The sequence below is a fragment of the Phalaenopsis equestris genome, unplaced genomic scaffold (genome assembly GCF_001263595.1).
Source record: "Phalaenopsis equestris unplaced genomic scaffold, ASM126359v1 Scaffold000961, whole genome shotgun sequence".
Taxonomy (NCBI): Eukaryota; Viridiplantae; Streptophyta; class Magnoliopsida; order Asparagales; family Orchidaceae; genus Phalaenopsis; species Phalaenopsis equestris.
Genome location: NW_018165400.1, coordinates 12257 through 27125, shown reverse-complemented (window position 1 = coordinate 27125; position 14869 = coordinate 12257). Strand labels below are relative to the sequence as shown.

Here is a 14869-nt window from a genome sequence, read left to right as displayed (position 1 = left end):
CAAAACATCTTCACATCACCTATCACTTTATTTAGTTTAAATAACAACTTATAGGATCACCCTTTAGGCTTTTTGCACAACCCTGTTGTATAATTATAAGTTCTAACACTTTAGGATTCCAAGGTTACTGTGTGGTACGGTGTAAATTCTCCTATCTTTTTAGGCTATTTGCATGACCAGATATCGTGTGAATATAAATCTTAAATTCTAAATAAATTGCATGTTCAAACATTAAACAAAGTCATTTCAAAGACATAAAGTCAAATAATAAGATAGTTACGAAGTCACCGGAATTCTTCTTGGATCTGTGATGTCATTTACTCTTCCCTCCTTTGGATTTCTTAAAATAACTGTTCATATTTTTAGCCACTCCCATTTTATTTTCCCTATTCAATCGTGGAAACCTAAACTTTAAAAATCTTGAAAGCAGAACCACGAATCTTAATCAAGAGTTTTCTTAAGTGATTTCGCTTTAAAAATCTTGAAAGCAGAACTACGAATCTTAATCAAGAGTTTTCTTAAGTGATTTCGGTCATTTAAGAAGTAATTAACTATAGGAGCTTGCTTCTGTAGGGAACCTGGAACCCAGATAAAATAAACCATATCTAATTTTTATGTTAGGTAGAGGAGCTTGTTGGCATTTTATAAAATATTTCGCAGACCAAAACGGATGTCACAAATTCTTTAGTTTATGTGATTGAATTCCTATTACAAGTGATATATTTGTTCTTCGGGATAAGTGAATTACTTGTAGTATTGTATTCAATCATCTAAACTATTCAAAATGTGAGAATCGTTTGGTCTCACCTATTTTAAAATTAAAATGTTATTTTTAAAAAATCAAAAAGTTTATATTCATAATTAAATTATTTTTAAAATCACAAAATCATCACTTTTTTAAATCACGAAATTAAAACGGCTGACAAGTTCTGGCGACTCCGCTGGAAACTAGTTCCTCTTTCCATCTTTGAACAGTTGGTTTTATCTTCATACATCGGTGGCGTGTCCACGTCCCTCATGGGCCAGACACCATTCTTCTATTGACTTATTGAGTTCATTTCTTCCTTGAGTCAGTACAGTCAACTCCTCTTGGATTCCAGGGCCGTCTACTTAACCATTCTTAAGCAAAAAAGTCCAAGAATCCCTAAAATTTAGTAGGGTGGACCTCTAATAGGTGTGGTGTGTTGAGATCAGAGTGGGTCAAATGTGGAGTGAATCATTTCCTATTTTGGGCTAACTCCTATGTCTCACAATTACTTCACTTCTCTTCTAAAGTCTGATTGTTCTTCTTTTGAGTCACGTCAAACTCCTTTTCGACTTTTCCCCGACAATGTTTAAATTTCAAAAACTCGATATTAAAACAAAACATGAGAAAAAGAAACAACAACACAAAAACAAATCGAAATTAAAATCACAAAACGTGAAAGAAATACCCAGTTAACTAGACAAGTGTGCTAATTTTAGTTTCTATGTTGAGCTTGCAAGGCCTTGAACGGTACTGACACTCGGAAACCTACAATTGACAGAAGTAATGGAGTCACCAAACTTAACTTTCCCGTTCAACGTACCCACTGATAAGAATGGCCGTCACAAATTCTTTAGTTTAGGTGATTGAATTTCTATTATAAGTGATATATTTGTTATTTGGAATAAGTGTATTACTTGTAGTATTGTATTCAATCATCTAAACTATTCAAAATGTGAGACTCGTTTGGTCTCACCTATTTTAAAATTAAAATGTTACTTTTAAAAAATCAAAAAAGTTATATTCATAATTAAATTATTTTTAAAATCACAAAATCATCACTTTTTCAAATCACGAAATTAAAACGGCCGACAATGTCTAGTAACTATTTGCAGTAGAAACATCAAACTGATTTATCCACCTTAAAGAAGCTACAATCCTCTACTAATATATTCCTTGGACGCCTGTAAAATTTTCTCCCATAGTTATTTTTTGTTTGTGATGCAAGTAGAGAATATTGTAATCTATAATTGTTGTACAAAACTAGAAGCACCAAAACTCTTCGAGCCCATATTTATCGAAAATTGAAACCACAAACATAAAATTATCTTGCCTTAATAGTATAATGATAAATTCATGTGAAAATTTAACTAATATGAATTCCAGAAATACATAGATAAAAGTAATAAAGGGAAGTAGACAACCTACTACGGAAGGCTCCTACAAGTACTGTTGTATGGAAGTTTAAAGAGAAGTAGACAATCTAAAAAAAACTGACTTCTAGTTGACAGTATTTGTCGTCGGCTGCTGTTTTTGCATTATCTGTAGGAAAGCAGAAAGCTCCCACAGATAATGTTGCAGGTGAGATTGCAGAGAAGTAAATAATATGCAGAAAAAAAAACTGCAAGATATGGCTTGCAGAGATAAAAAGAAAAAAAAAGAAAAGAAGCTCCAGAGGAAGGTCTGATGCAAGAAAAGCTCTGGAGGGTCTTCCACAAGAAAGATTCCAAATGGGGGTCTGATGCAAAAAAAGCTCCGGAGGAGATATGCTTCAGAAAAGGCTCCGGAGGAGGGCCTGCTACAGGAAAAACCATAAAGGATCTGTCGTAGAAAAAAGCTACAGAGGACCTACTGCAAGAAGTTCAATGGATGAAAAGCTCTGGAGGCATGTAAGTAAAAATGAGCACCTACAGGGAAAGCTGCAGGGTATGAAATGCAGGAAAGAAGACAACCTACATGGAAAGCTGCATATTTCGCAGTTGATGATGAACTTCGGAGAGGAAGTAGAGTAGCTGAGGAGGGCCTCTATGGAGAGGAAATTTTCGGTGTCTAGAGCTGAATTTAAGTGCGACAGAAGGTCCAACCGCAGGGAAGGAGCTTCAACCGGACCTCACTAACAGAGGAAATCCAGCAACTAGGGTAAAATATCTATCTCTGATACCATGTTGTAATTCAAAATAATGTAAAATAATATTATTGATATAAAAATGGGTTAGAAATAACCCTTAAATGAATGCTAGAACAAGAAATGCAAGAAAAAAAAAATAGCAGAAAAAAAAACATATAACACCTAATATCTCAAATTAATCAATTCATAATAATTATTTGTGGCTAAAGGAAACAACATAAAATAAGAAAGCCTAAAATAGAAATAAAAATAAATTCAATCAATGAAATAAATCTAAAATAAGAAAGAAAATAAAGTTATATTAGGAAATAAATTAAATCCTCATAACTTCTAACAGGAATAATATTTCCTAATATAACTTAAAGTACATGTATCTAAGATGATCCAAATTTCTTTCGGTGTGCTCTGAAATATAGTCATATAATGTAATATTTTTGGAAGACAAACTGACCAAAACGTTCAAGCCAATCTTAAAATACCTATTAATGGATTCCGATAAATGCTGAAATCACGCCATGGCAGAGCTGACAGGCTCATTCTATGACAGAATATAGAGGATTATCGCTAACACTTCTCTCAAAGACATTCTAAAGCATCTATGGAGGTCATGATTTTGATGTAGTTCCTCCATTAGATCTAAGAAAACATCTTAGGCCATACAAAAAATGTTGTGAAATCTAGTTGGGTGAAGTGCAAGTAACTCTCAAATCCATTTGTCCCAACGTACGATAATGTCATGCAAGGAGTACGCACAATATATGAGTTATAGTACTCAAGTATCAAGCATATAGCTGATGCAATTATTTTTTTCCGGAGCAATTTACTGTTATTCATGATTTCTCTAAGAAAGTAATTCAGTATCAATAGAATGATGAAATCACATCAAATAAACATGTCCCGCAACATAAATATAACGAGTACATGTAGAGAATACAACAAAGCAAATCAATGTAGCAACGACATAAAATAATATTATATTCAACAATCACGATTGTTATAAAAAAACTTATGTAAGCTGGCTTGTGCTTTACATCTAAACACATAATGAATAAAAAGATTTACCTTAAAAAATAACATATACCGCGTGTCATTTGCAATCTTTATTAAAGTCCTCTCAAATGTTGATCTTCTGACTTGATAATCTTTGATGACTAACTAACAAGAACATTCAACCCCACTGAAAAGTATCTGTTGATTGTCTCACATGAATGTTGAAATTGCTCCATTGTTCCTCTCATTGATTTATTTTGTGACAAAATGTAAAGGATTGTTGCTAACACCTCTCTGTTTGTCATTCTAGAGGAGCAATGAAGTTCATAATTTCTATATAATTCATCCAAAAAATTTACAAACATGGGTTGTGTCATACGAAACAAGTTGAATCATGCAGGGTTTCTTCAAGTAGCTCCTCAACCCATTCATCACCAATATAAGATGATGTCATGCGAGGAGACAGATCTACATATGAGTTAAAATATTCGTATATCAAACATATTGCTGCCACAATTCTCCTTTTGTGTCCCTCTCTTTACCAATTCATGTTGAACAAATGCTCTGTTCAGGTAAGACATGTGAATCAAACAGCTTTAATGAACTTCACATAATGAATTACAAAGTGTAAGATGAAAAAAAAACATCCAAAATATCATTAACATTGTTCCAAGGAAAAAGAAAAAACATCGAAATCAGAAATGTGATAAACCTACAGGAATATAAACACAAATAATGCAAAGAAAACTGAATAACAACAATGGTCCCTATTGTTGTAAAAAAAAATGTAAATACTTGACCCTACGATCAAAGGCCATCTTCATTCGGGTCCTCCAGCAACTTCATAGAGTTAAAATAGAACATGTCCTCATACATTTTTGCAGTTGCCTCCAAAACTCGGATAACGAGGTCGTTCGTGAAGTCTCAGGGTCACTGGTACATAAAGCCACCAGTTTTGACATTTGGCTTCTAATGAAAGCAGACCCCTCTTTTTTCTTTTTCTCTACCACTGAACGCTTTTACCTGCATGTAGACTCCACTTCATTCTTGTTTGGGCTTGGGCAAATTAAATGCTTGGGCAAATGAAAAAAGACCCTGCTTTGACCGTCATAAAAGTTTAAATGATTACAAATTAAGAACACAAATTAACTCCACCGATTGTTTAAAAAATAGCTGAGGCAAGGAACCCTCTATTCGGGAACCATCATAATGAAAGCCTCTCGTTTGATCGATCCTCTAGAAGTTTTGTAGTAAATAAAAATAGTGATATATTATTAAATATCTCAAGACTGGAGTATGGTAGCTTCACAACTTGTGTCATAGTTGGATATCCCTCAATAGTTGTGCAAGCACTTGAAATCATATTGGTGCAATTTATAACGAGCTGTGAAATCTGCTCAAATAAATGTTTGGTGTCGCCCTTTATTTTCTTTTTATGCTTCCAGATGATGGGTGCAAAGCACTTGGAATGACTTGATTCACTTAATTTTATCTCCTGTAGTGCTTCCTCTTTGACTTCATTTGAATGAGCATATTTGGGCTCATCCAAATTCTAAGAAAAGTCTTATGTTGCTGCCCAGACATTGGACCCGTAGACACCACCGAGAAAAATAGAATCAAATTTTTTCCTCCAACTCAAGGCTTAATCCAGAAATCCCCTTTTTTTTTTTTTTTTGGCATTGGATAGGACCTACATTGATAAGATCATAGTTCAAGTAATATGAGAATATAAAGAATTCACATAATATTTTCTATTTACTTAAATGTTTTCTTTCCACCATTCCTCTGATGCATCTACTATTATCTTAATAGGGTCCCAACATAATCTAATTGCCTCTCTCTTCAAGTTATTCGATAATTTCCATATTTTTGATTAATCTCATTTGTTCTTCAACTAAGTTTTATCATCCAGTCCCACTTTTTTCATGAAAACTTGTTTTTATGTTTTGTTGTCATCTCTTTCACACATAAATTACAGAATATAATCTTCACATCCCTCTCCAAACTAGCTTTCATTTAGTTTTCCAACTGATATATCATTAAGATAAAAATTTAAGGAAATTATATAATTTAGCTTAAAATTAAAAATATAATTTAAAAAATTAAAAACCAAATTAAAGCTCCGTAGGATCAATTTATCAAAAATTGCTCCATTCAAGATCATCAAGTGCATTTGATAATCATATAAACAGTGTCATACAGGCTTTAAGACCAGGTAGTATATGTGGTCGACTGTGTCTTACAGACTTTAAGACCAAATGGTATATGTGATTAACTCTGTTATGAAGGCTTTAAGACTAGGTAGTATATATGGTTAACTATATCAAATCTACTATAAGGACTGGTAGTATCTATTGATTGTGTCATGCAGACTTTAAAATCAGGTAGTATCTGTGGTTAACTGCATTACACAGGCTTTAAAACTAGAAAGTATTTATGGTTAACTATGTCAAGTGTGTGTTAAAACCAGATAGTATATGTGGTTAACTATATCAAGCATGCTTTAGGACTAGATAGTATCTGCGTTAATTGTTATTCAAGTTTTAAGATCAGGTAGTATCTATGATTAACAGTGTCAAGTGTGCTTTCAGACTAGGTAGTATATGTAGTTGACTGTGTCACACAGGCTTTATGACTAGACAATATACATGTTAACTGTATTATGCAGGCTTTAAGACAATGTACTATCTGTGGTTAACTGTGTCATACAAGTATTAAAACAAGATAGTATTTATGATTAACTTTGTTATGTGTGTTATATGACAAGATAATATATACGGTTATCTGTGTCATGTGTTACTTTCAAACCATGTAGTATCTGTGGCTAACTGTGATCGCAAACAAATGATGACAATCATATAAATCACTATTGATGATTGGTTGAGCTCTTTGTTATTTTTTTCCATCATTGCTCTACAAAACATTATGAAAAACCAACGTCATTAAAACCCACATTACATGTAGCATGCACGATGTCATTACCATAGCAAATACAACAACATATATTAATAATTATAAAGAACACTGAAAATCACATAGCCACCAAGATGGGAAGTAGTTACATGAATGAACCTTTTAATGCATAAGGTTGCACATCACAAAATCCCATGAACAGCATCGCCACCCAAATTCTATTCAAACCAAAGAAAGTAATTCAAAACAAAATTACCAAATCATGTATTTCACACACATATTGCATGCCACAAAAACCCAAAGTTATAATAAATTGGTCTAAAAATATAACACAACCAATACTTAAGCAACCTCAACAATAACTAACAAAACCCAGCCAGAGCAACCTCAACCACAACCAACAAAAACCCTAAACCAGAGCAAACCCAACAACAACACCGCGACCAAAGCAACAAAAAACACAGCCAATTAATCCCCAACTACATCCAACAAAACCTCTTTATTAGAAAAATTTTATTTGAAGCAAAAAAGTTTTCCATACATCTTTGTTAGTGCAGTCATGAGATCCATTAGGATTTTCTCGTCTACTGTGTTGAATGCAACAAATGAGGAAAGCGACAAACACATCAAACTTAAAGTGGTTCGATCCAGCACTTCCCATTCCTTCAAAGTTATCAATTCAAACATCTAGATGATTCCTTGTAGTGGAAAATATATTTTTTCTGATACAGCATATCTTCTACTTGTGCTCTTCAGAATATGAAATTAGATCTGTTTAACTACTCCACTATGTGTCTCAATTCGTGAACTATTGCTCCCACTCAAATCAAACACTACCTTCTGATAGTACTTGTTGAGAAGGAGAATTACTAAAAGCTTCGATTAGTTCACAATTAAAACCACACCATAAAAAATAGAAACACTGAATCGAGAAATCTAAAACAAAAAAATAAATAGAAGCACAACAAAATAATCTAAGAAAAACACATCAAAATTTAAAATGAGAACCCCAAAAATGAGAAAAAATCATGTAACCACATAATACCAAAATTCCACTATGAATGGGAAAAATGTACAGACATTACACCACTCATATTTTCTCATTGCAATCACTGGAACTTACGAAATTTTGCTCCAAACCTTTTACGCGATCTCACAAGAGAAAGCCTTCGCTCCAAAATCACCCTATCTACAATTCCCCTTCACAAAGAACTATCGAGAAACAGCACACGCAACAGAAAGTGAGATCGTCGCTCTAAATCAAAAACCTAAGAACCGAATAGGAGAAACTGTCTCGGTGGCATACATAAACCTAGAAGAGGCGTAATTTGTTTAATCGCTCAGTCGATCGCTCCTAGAACGAGCGAAAAACCAGCGTAGCTCCACCCGGATGCGGCATAGTTATGTTGGGCGAAGTAACTATGCCAGTTTTGGCATAGGTACGTCGCGGAGATAGTCTCCACACTCAACATTCCCAAACCAAAATAAAGTTTTGCGTTAAGTAACAAGAAACGTGAGTCAAAAAAGTTAAAATAGCTACTCAAAAGACAGCTCAATAGGTATTAATTTACTAAGACTGCAGTCTGAGTCACCAACAAAATAATTAATGATAAATAGAAGTAGTAAGAATTTATATTCTAATTTATAGCTGCTCTACCTGGCAATAACCAACGGATGGATTATGCCGAGCATAAGCCGTGAGTAGCCGCCTAAGAGCATTTCTTCCATCCTCATCCAATGCAGGATGTCCAGGAAACGTCCTTGGTAAGTCCTGTGATTTGTAAACACATAACATGCAAATCAAATTTTCTCAAGCTCCTGCTTTATCTACAATGGCTTTAGCATGTTAACTGAATCCCCAATCTAATCTTTGAAAATCTGTTCATCCAGTTACCTTCTCAATCTGCCCCTTCCATTTCTCAGATGGACTTGCATTCCGTTTCTTTGGGGCAACAGTAGCATCATTCAAAGCAAGACCATCAACTTTATTGCTATCAACAATGTTGGTTCCTGAACCCAGCAATTTTTGGTAATACCCTTCCTCTCTGCGCTTTCTAATGCCAGCAAAGGCCTGCCATATCTGTAGCCACAAAAGTAGTTAGAAGTAGTTAAGTAAACAGCGGGTAACAGACCTGATTTAGCAGCACGCTTTGACGCAAAAGTACCACCTCTCCTCTAAGAGACATTGGCAGACCACCACGAACAAGGAATTCCAGTTCTTCCTTCCAAAGGGTAGAAGGCTCCAGCACTGCTGCCAGATTATCCATATTGAAGGATGAATCAGCACCACTGCAGTAATCCGAAGACACCTCCTGGTTCACATCCGATCTCTCTAGATCATAAAACTCGTCCTCGGAATCCTCCAAGGGCTTGGGAGGTTCACTCGGATCAGCCCTGCTTGCAGCTCTCCCTGCATCTCCCTTGTCACTTGTCAAGTATGTCTTCTTCTCCACACGATGGCTCATCAACTGCTCAATTGCAGCAAGAGAAGGTCTAATATGAGACCAAATCTTAATTTTATGTGCCCTCTCCTCGGTTTCCACTGGCTCTTTCCGCTCGGCAGTTTCCTTGCCGCCGTCAATTATTTTATTTCCGATATGATCTCGATCTTCGTCCAATCCAGTAGCTGCATCGATCCGCAACGCAGCTTCACTTTCCTCTGCGGCAAGAACATGGTGGGGCTGTGGTTGGCTCTCAAGAAGTTTCTTCCATCGATCTGATCTCTCTTCCTCCTCTTCCTGGAAGTATAACAGCAAAAAACGTAATTTCAGAAAGAATAAGCAATAAGTTATAAACCTAAAAAAACCAATCCCAGAGAAAACATTACCTTGTAGATGTTAGCATACTCTTGGTATCTCTGCAAGTGTTGAGGTCGCACAGTAAATCCATACGGATCCCTGATCAGATCGATGAACATCAAATCAGAAACAAAAAAGCAAACCGATATCCAAAACCTCTCTCCAAAGCTATCAGCATAAAAAACGTCAAAGCTCAAGCAAAAAATCTCTTCATGAAACCAAATCATTAAAAAAAAAACCCATTAAAACCCCACTTAGAGTCAACTTATTAAGTGCCTTGCGAAATGAAACAACAGAAAAAACAGAATTATTCCCCTAATCCGCGCCCTATAAGCCTACCGTATGAGACCTAAGCCCCTAATTCCCAAGCCAGTCCCCCCAGCACGGGAAACACGAGCCACATTTCGCCAAAAATACCTACAAATCAATCAAACAAAACGCAAAGAGACTCAAGGCTGGTTATCTCGAACTGCACTAGAAAAATTGTCGGACAAAGTAGAAATCCTACACCGGGAATGTCAAGAATCTCGCCTTTTATGGTCAAAAAAGACCAAAGGAATGCTTTTAGCCTTCATCTCCGGCGGGTGCGTGGCAGTCCGAGCGTGTGATTCGCGAACACGATGGCAACAGATGGCGATGAAATTGGAAGCACCGAAGCCGAGGACCGCGAAGTTGACGGCGTCGCTAGGGAGGAAACTCCGGAGCTAAGTGAGAGTGGGGGAAGCGCGAGAATAACAGGGCTCGAACAGGACTGGGTTGCTGCAGGGAAGAGTGATGTGGCTGGCCGGTGATCGATAAATGACAATTTTAGCCGAGGGAGGTATCCCACTGTTCCTGTCAAAATAGATTTTTTTTTTTTTTTCCACTAACGGTTTATGATTGGCTCATTAAATTGTCAAATTGTCCGTATTTGATTTATTCAATAAGCAAATGAGACGAATACCAATAATTTTTTTACGCTCAATATATAAATGAACCGAACACGAATAAATATTTTATGCTCGATATATAAACCACCGAACACTAACAAAATTTTGTTCGTTCATGTTCGACCTGTTTTGGCTCAAATTAATTATATTTATATATACATATATATATATATATATGTATATATAAATATGTAAATAATTTAATATACTAGAATGCTACCAAGATTTATAATCAATTAAAATTTCTAATTAAAATTATATTAAATTGTATTTAAATGAATATTTTAATATAAATAACAAAATTTAAATCTCACTTTATCGTTAACATTCTACGGTTGTGTGATTAGGATTGTCAAAATAGCTCATTGTTTGGAAAAATTATTGGGACCGAGCAAGTGAGTCAAACACAAACAAATTATTTGAGCTTGATATATAAATGATCCTAACACGAACAATGATATTTTATAACAACCCAAGTCTGTACTTGCTCAAGCTCGGTTTGCTTACACCCCTAACAACTACATGCATGAATAAGGTTGTCAAAATGGTTTTTTTGTTCGCAAGTAGCTCGTGTTCGGCTCGCTAAGCAAACGAGTCAAACGAAAAATTTTTTTGTGTTTGAAATATAAACGAGTCAAACACGAACATTGATATTTTTTAACGAGTCAAACACGAGTTGAGCCCAAGCTCACTAGTTTACACCCCTATATATGATTATACTCATGAAATGCTATAAATAAGAGTTTTATTTTTGTTTTTTGCTTAAATTATTTAATAAATTTGAATTAAATTTTAAAAATTAATATATATTTGTTTTTTACACCATCAATAAATTTTCATCATTCGACATGAATCTCAAGATATGACATAGATCTCCAAGTAACTTTTTGAAAAAGAAACATTCAAATTTTAACTAAAACTCATTAAGAATTTTGATTTCAAAAAACTCGGTCAAAATGACATGTTCGTCGAGACGAACTTAACAGTACCAAAGTTTGACAATCTAAATCAAATCAAGCCTCAATCAAATCATTAAACCACTTTTAGGAGATTTTTTAAGCATAATTGGAAGGTCAAATGTATTTTAAATTTGGCAACTTGATAGTCAAACAGAGCATCTTAATAAAATAAATTTAACAAGCACAAGATCCCTTAATCATGATTTCATTAAGACACTCAAATGTCCTTAGAATTTTGTCCAATCAAGGGATCTCTCTGTATCATCCAAGCAAGGGTGGTCTGGATCTGATTCATTCCTTTTTTTCTACTTAGACACTATAAGGGTCTGTTTGGGGCAGCTGCAGCTTATCAAACTTCTGTTGATAAGCAGCTTATTCTGATAATCTGTTGATGAGCAGCTGATCCGGATAAGCTGGCTGGCTGTTTGGTTAATGCATTTTGAGAACAGTTGATTCTGGATAAATGACCAATTTGCCCCTGTTCTAAATAAGTTGTTTAGTTGTTGGGTTCGTGCGTTTTGTAAACAGCTTATTTGCAATTTTTTTTACAAATTTACCAACCTTCTTAATGTAATCATAAAGGGGAGATAAATGTGAAGATTGAAGAACATGAAAATACAAAATATTCTTAAAATTGAAGTTCAAATTTTAAGAAATGAAAATACAAAATATTTATATCACTTAAACATTTTAGATCACATCACAGAAACACAATTACCTAAAAAAAGTGAAATACAACTTAACACACGAATATTTATTATAATGATACCCAAAAAAGAAGAAAAGATAACATGTTAAAATTACAAGGAAAAAAATTATAATGTTGACTTAATTATAAAAAAAAATAATAATGTTGACTTTAAAATATAGCAGCATATCAGGGCCCATGCTGCCCAGCTCTGACACTCCAGAACCCAGAGCAAACATGTCCGACTGAGATACCGTAGAAATGGAAGCACTAGAACCAAGAGCGGTGTTCTGAAATTGTGAGACCGACGAACTCCGAGCAGCGGTGTCCTGTTGGGATTTCATAGAAAGAGGTGTACTGTCGGCCCACCTGAAGAAAGTGCAGTCCTCCTGTCCTTATGTCCACTGCGGGCACCTGTAAAATTGCCTCTCGTAGCTATGTGGATGGTGTGATGTGAGTAGCAAGGTCGGTAGCCCGCACAGGCACATCACTTGCCAGGACTTCCCTAAATATATGGAACTCATCATCCTACAGTTAATAAAAAGAGAATAGATCAGTAAAAAATTTGAGGAAATATTAAAAATATACTTACTGAAGTATGGAGAAGCCAACCTATTTCAACACTATGAGAAGTCAGTACAACACAGCTGCAGCTCATTATGTAATATATAACAGCCATGTATTATAATGAGACCCAACAGGCTCCATCCCAGATGTAAGGATGGAATTTATATCCAGCAAACATGCACAATGGAACAAAAGAGATTCCAACAAATCAACAATAGCATAATTTTCGTTAATTGCAGTGCATTTTGGAGAAGGAAGCAAAATCAAATCAACAGGTACCAGCACCCCTTTCGATTCTACTTCTGTATGACTCCTGGTAGTTTCCAATGAACTACAGTCTTTATCAGATTCTTTCCTATACCACTTAACAATGGAACAAAATTCATTCTACAAATTCGACAAAAACTATGGTCGAACACCCTTTGTATCCTGCTAATATAGGTGAATGGTCATTAGTTACTGAAATGTCCTACCACTGCTATATCTAACTGATTTATGATTATTAGCTTATCAATTTCATTCATATAGCAATTCACTATTCAATAATATAATTATCTTGCTTAAAAAGCCTAAAAAAAAAGAAAACATTGATAAGCATTCATATCTGACATGGCCTTTCATAGAATCACATAAGAAACTACATTTACAGGCAAACTAACTCCTATCACATAAAAAATATAAGGATGGTGCCAACTATTGTGTCGTAGAAGTAGCGGTTGTCCTAAAATAAGATGGGTCATCCAAGCTGCAATGAGAGGAACACCCTTTATGTTCAATGAAATTTGTACATGCTTAGCCTCACTTGTATCCAAAAGCCATGATTTTCAGACAGCTACGATTTCCAGAAAAGCATAGAAGAGAGAATTTGAAGATGTAATATGTGCTCACAACCACACTCTCCAACCAATCTTCAATGGAAAGTAATAAATTGCCCAACCATTTAAATGCAGAATTGCATAGACTCTACCACATTACCATTCTAATGCAGTCAAGTAATAAAACAGAAATGACACATTTTTCTAATATAATGTTGAATGAAATAACCACTATTCACTGGAACAGGTACAGGTTCAGTGGTTCACTGCAAACATCATAAGGTAGCAGTAACAGATTGTCGAAATAAAGATGGTTCAAAAAGCTGGAACTCCCTCAAATAGATGTCACAATAGATGTCACACCAAGCTGCACATGTCACACCAAGCTGCACGAGATGGACAAATACCATTTTATTTAATAACTGACACCAAAGTTATAAGCCTCATAAGTTTATAAAGCTAATTAGAACTTGTATTGTGATATCAAAGTTATATTATTCCAGAGGTGGTCACACCCCTCACCAACAAATAAGGGCTAAAAATAAATGCATATCTAATATACATTTCTATTTAAAGCTAATCAATCAGAATAACTTGCATTCATCTGCATAATTCAATGCCTAAGTGTGATAAGAAGCAAACAAGACGATAAATACCTTTAGTCTGTATTACTCCCTTGCAGTCTTTTTTCTACACATAAATGGTGGCACCAACGCAAAGAGCTTAAGGTACATCAAATAACACACAAAAATGATTTGAAGGTAACCAAAAAAAAATAAAATTGGACACCTTGACATATGGAGCAACAGTTACAACATATAATTGCAGCCATACAAATGTTGCCATATAATAGCAGCCATATAAATGCTTGCCCAGGTTATTATTACAGAAGATCATCTTACCACACAAATCCTTAATTCACATTTACTCATACTAATTGAACCCTGCAGGAAATACCATCCAGTTATGCATCTACCACACCAAACAGAGGTAGTAGGAAAAAACTGCAGAGAAGTAACAGTTACCAAAATTAAGAGAAATGGTTACTGCCAACAGATAGTGCTTACAGAAATGCTTACCCATAATATCAACATAAACTATGTAAATCCATTATATAACATATAAGAAAGCATATGTAATTGTTTAGCTAAACTTTAAAATACATTACTTAACATGTTTTGACAATGTCGTCCGCTATTCGCTCTCTCAGAGTTGTCATTTTTTATGCCCCTTCACCATCTCTGGTGTTTGTTTCAAGTGAATTCATATCAAGTTGTGGTATGGTGCATCCCACATGGAACTCAAATGCTTTGGGGGGAATTTGCATTAAATTTTCT

At 35.0% G+C, this 14869-nt stretch overlaps 1 protein-coding gene across 2 annotated transcripts in view; it reads right to left on the bottom strand.

The window, feature by feature from the left end:
- Positions 1-10399, bottom strand: part of LOC110032524 — a 117726-nt gene extending 107327 nt beyond the window's left edge. The window contains exons 1-5 of one of the 2 annotated variants that reach the window (XM_020736184.1): positions 10106-10399; positions 9604-9673; positions 8945-9514; positions 8671-8856; positions 8434-8547 (exon numbers count right to left, since the gene is read on the bottom strand). In XM_020736184.1, the coding sequence (XP_020591843.1) occupies positions 8434-8547; positions 8671-8856; positions 8945-9514; positions 9604-9673; positions 10106-10149 (984 nt within the window). In that variant the 5' untranslated portion in view covers positions 10150-10399. The remainder of the gene's footprint in view (positions 1-8433; positions 8548-8670; positions 8857-8944; positions 9515-9603; positions 9674-10105) is intronic. The other variant, XM_020736185.1, reaches the window with a different exon arrangement.
- Positions 10400-14869: the final 4470 nt, after the last annotated feature.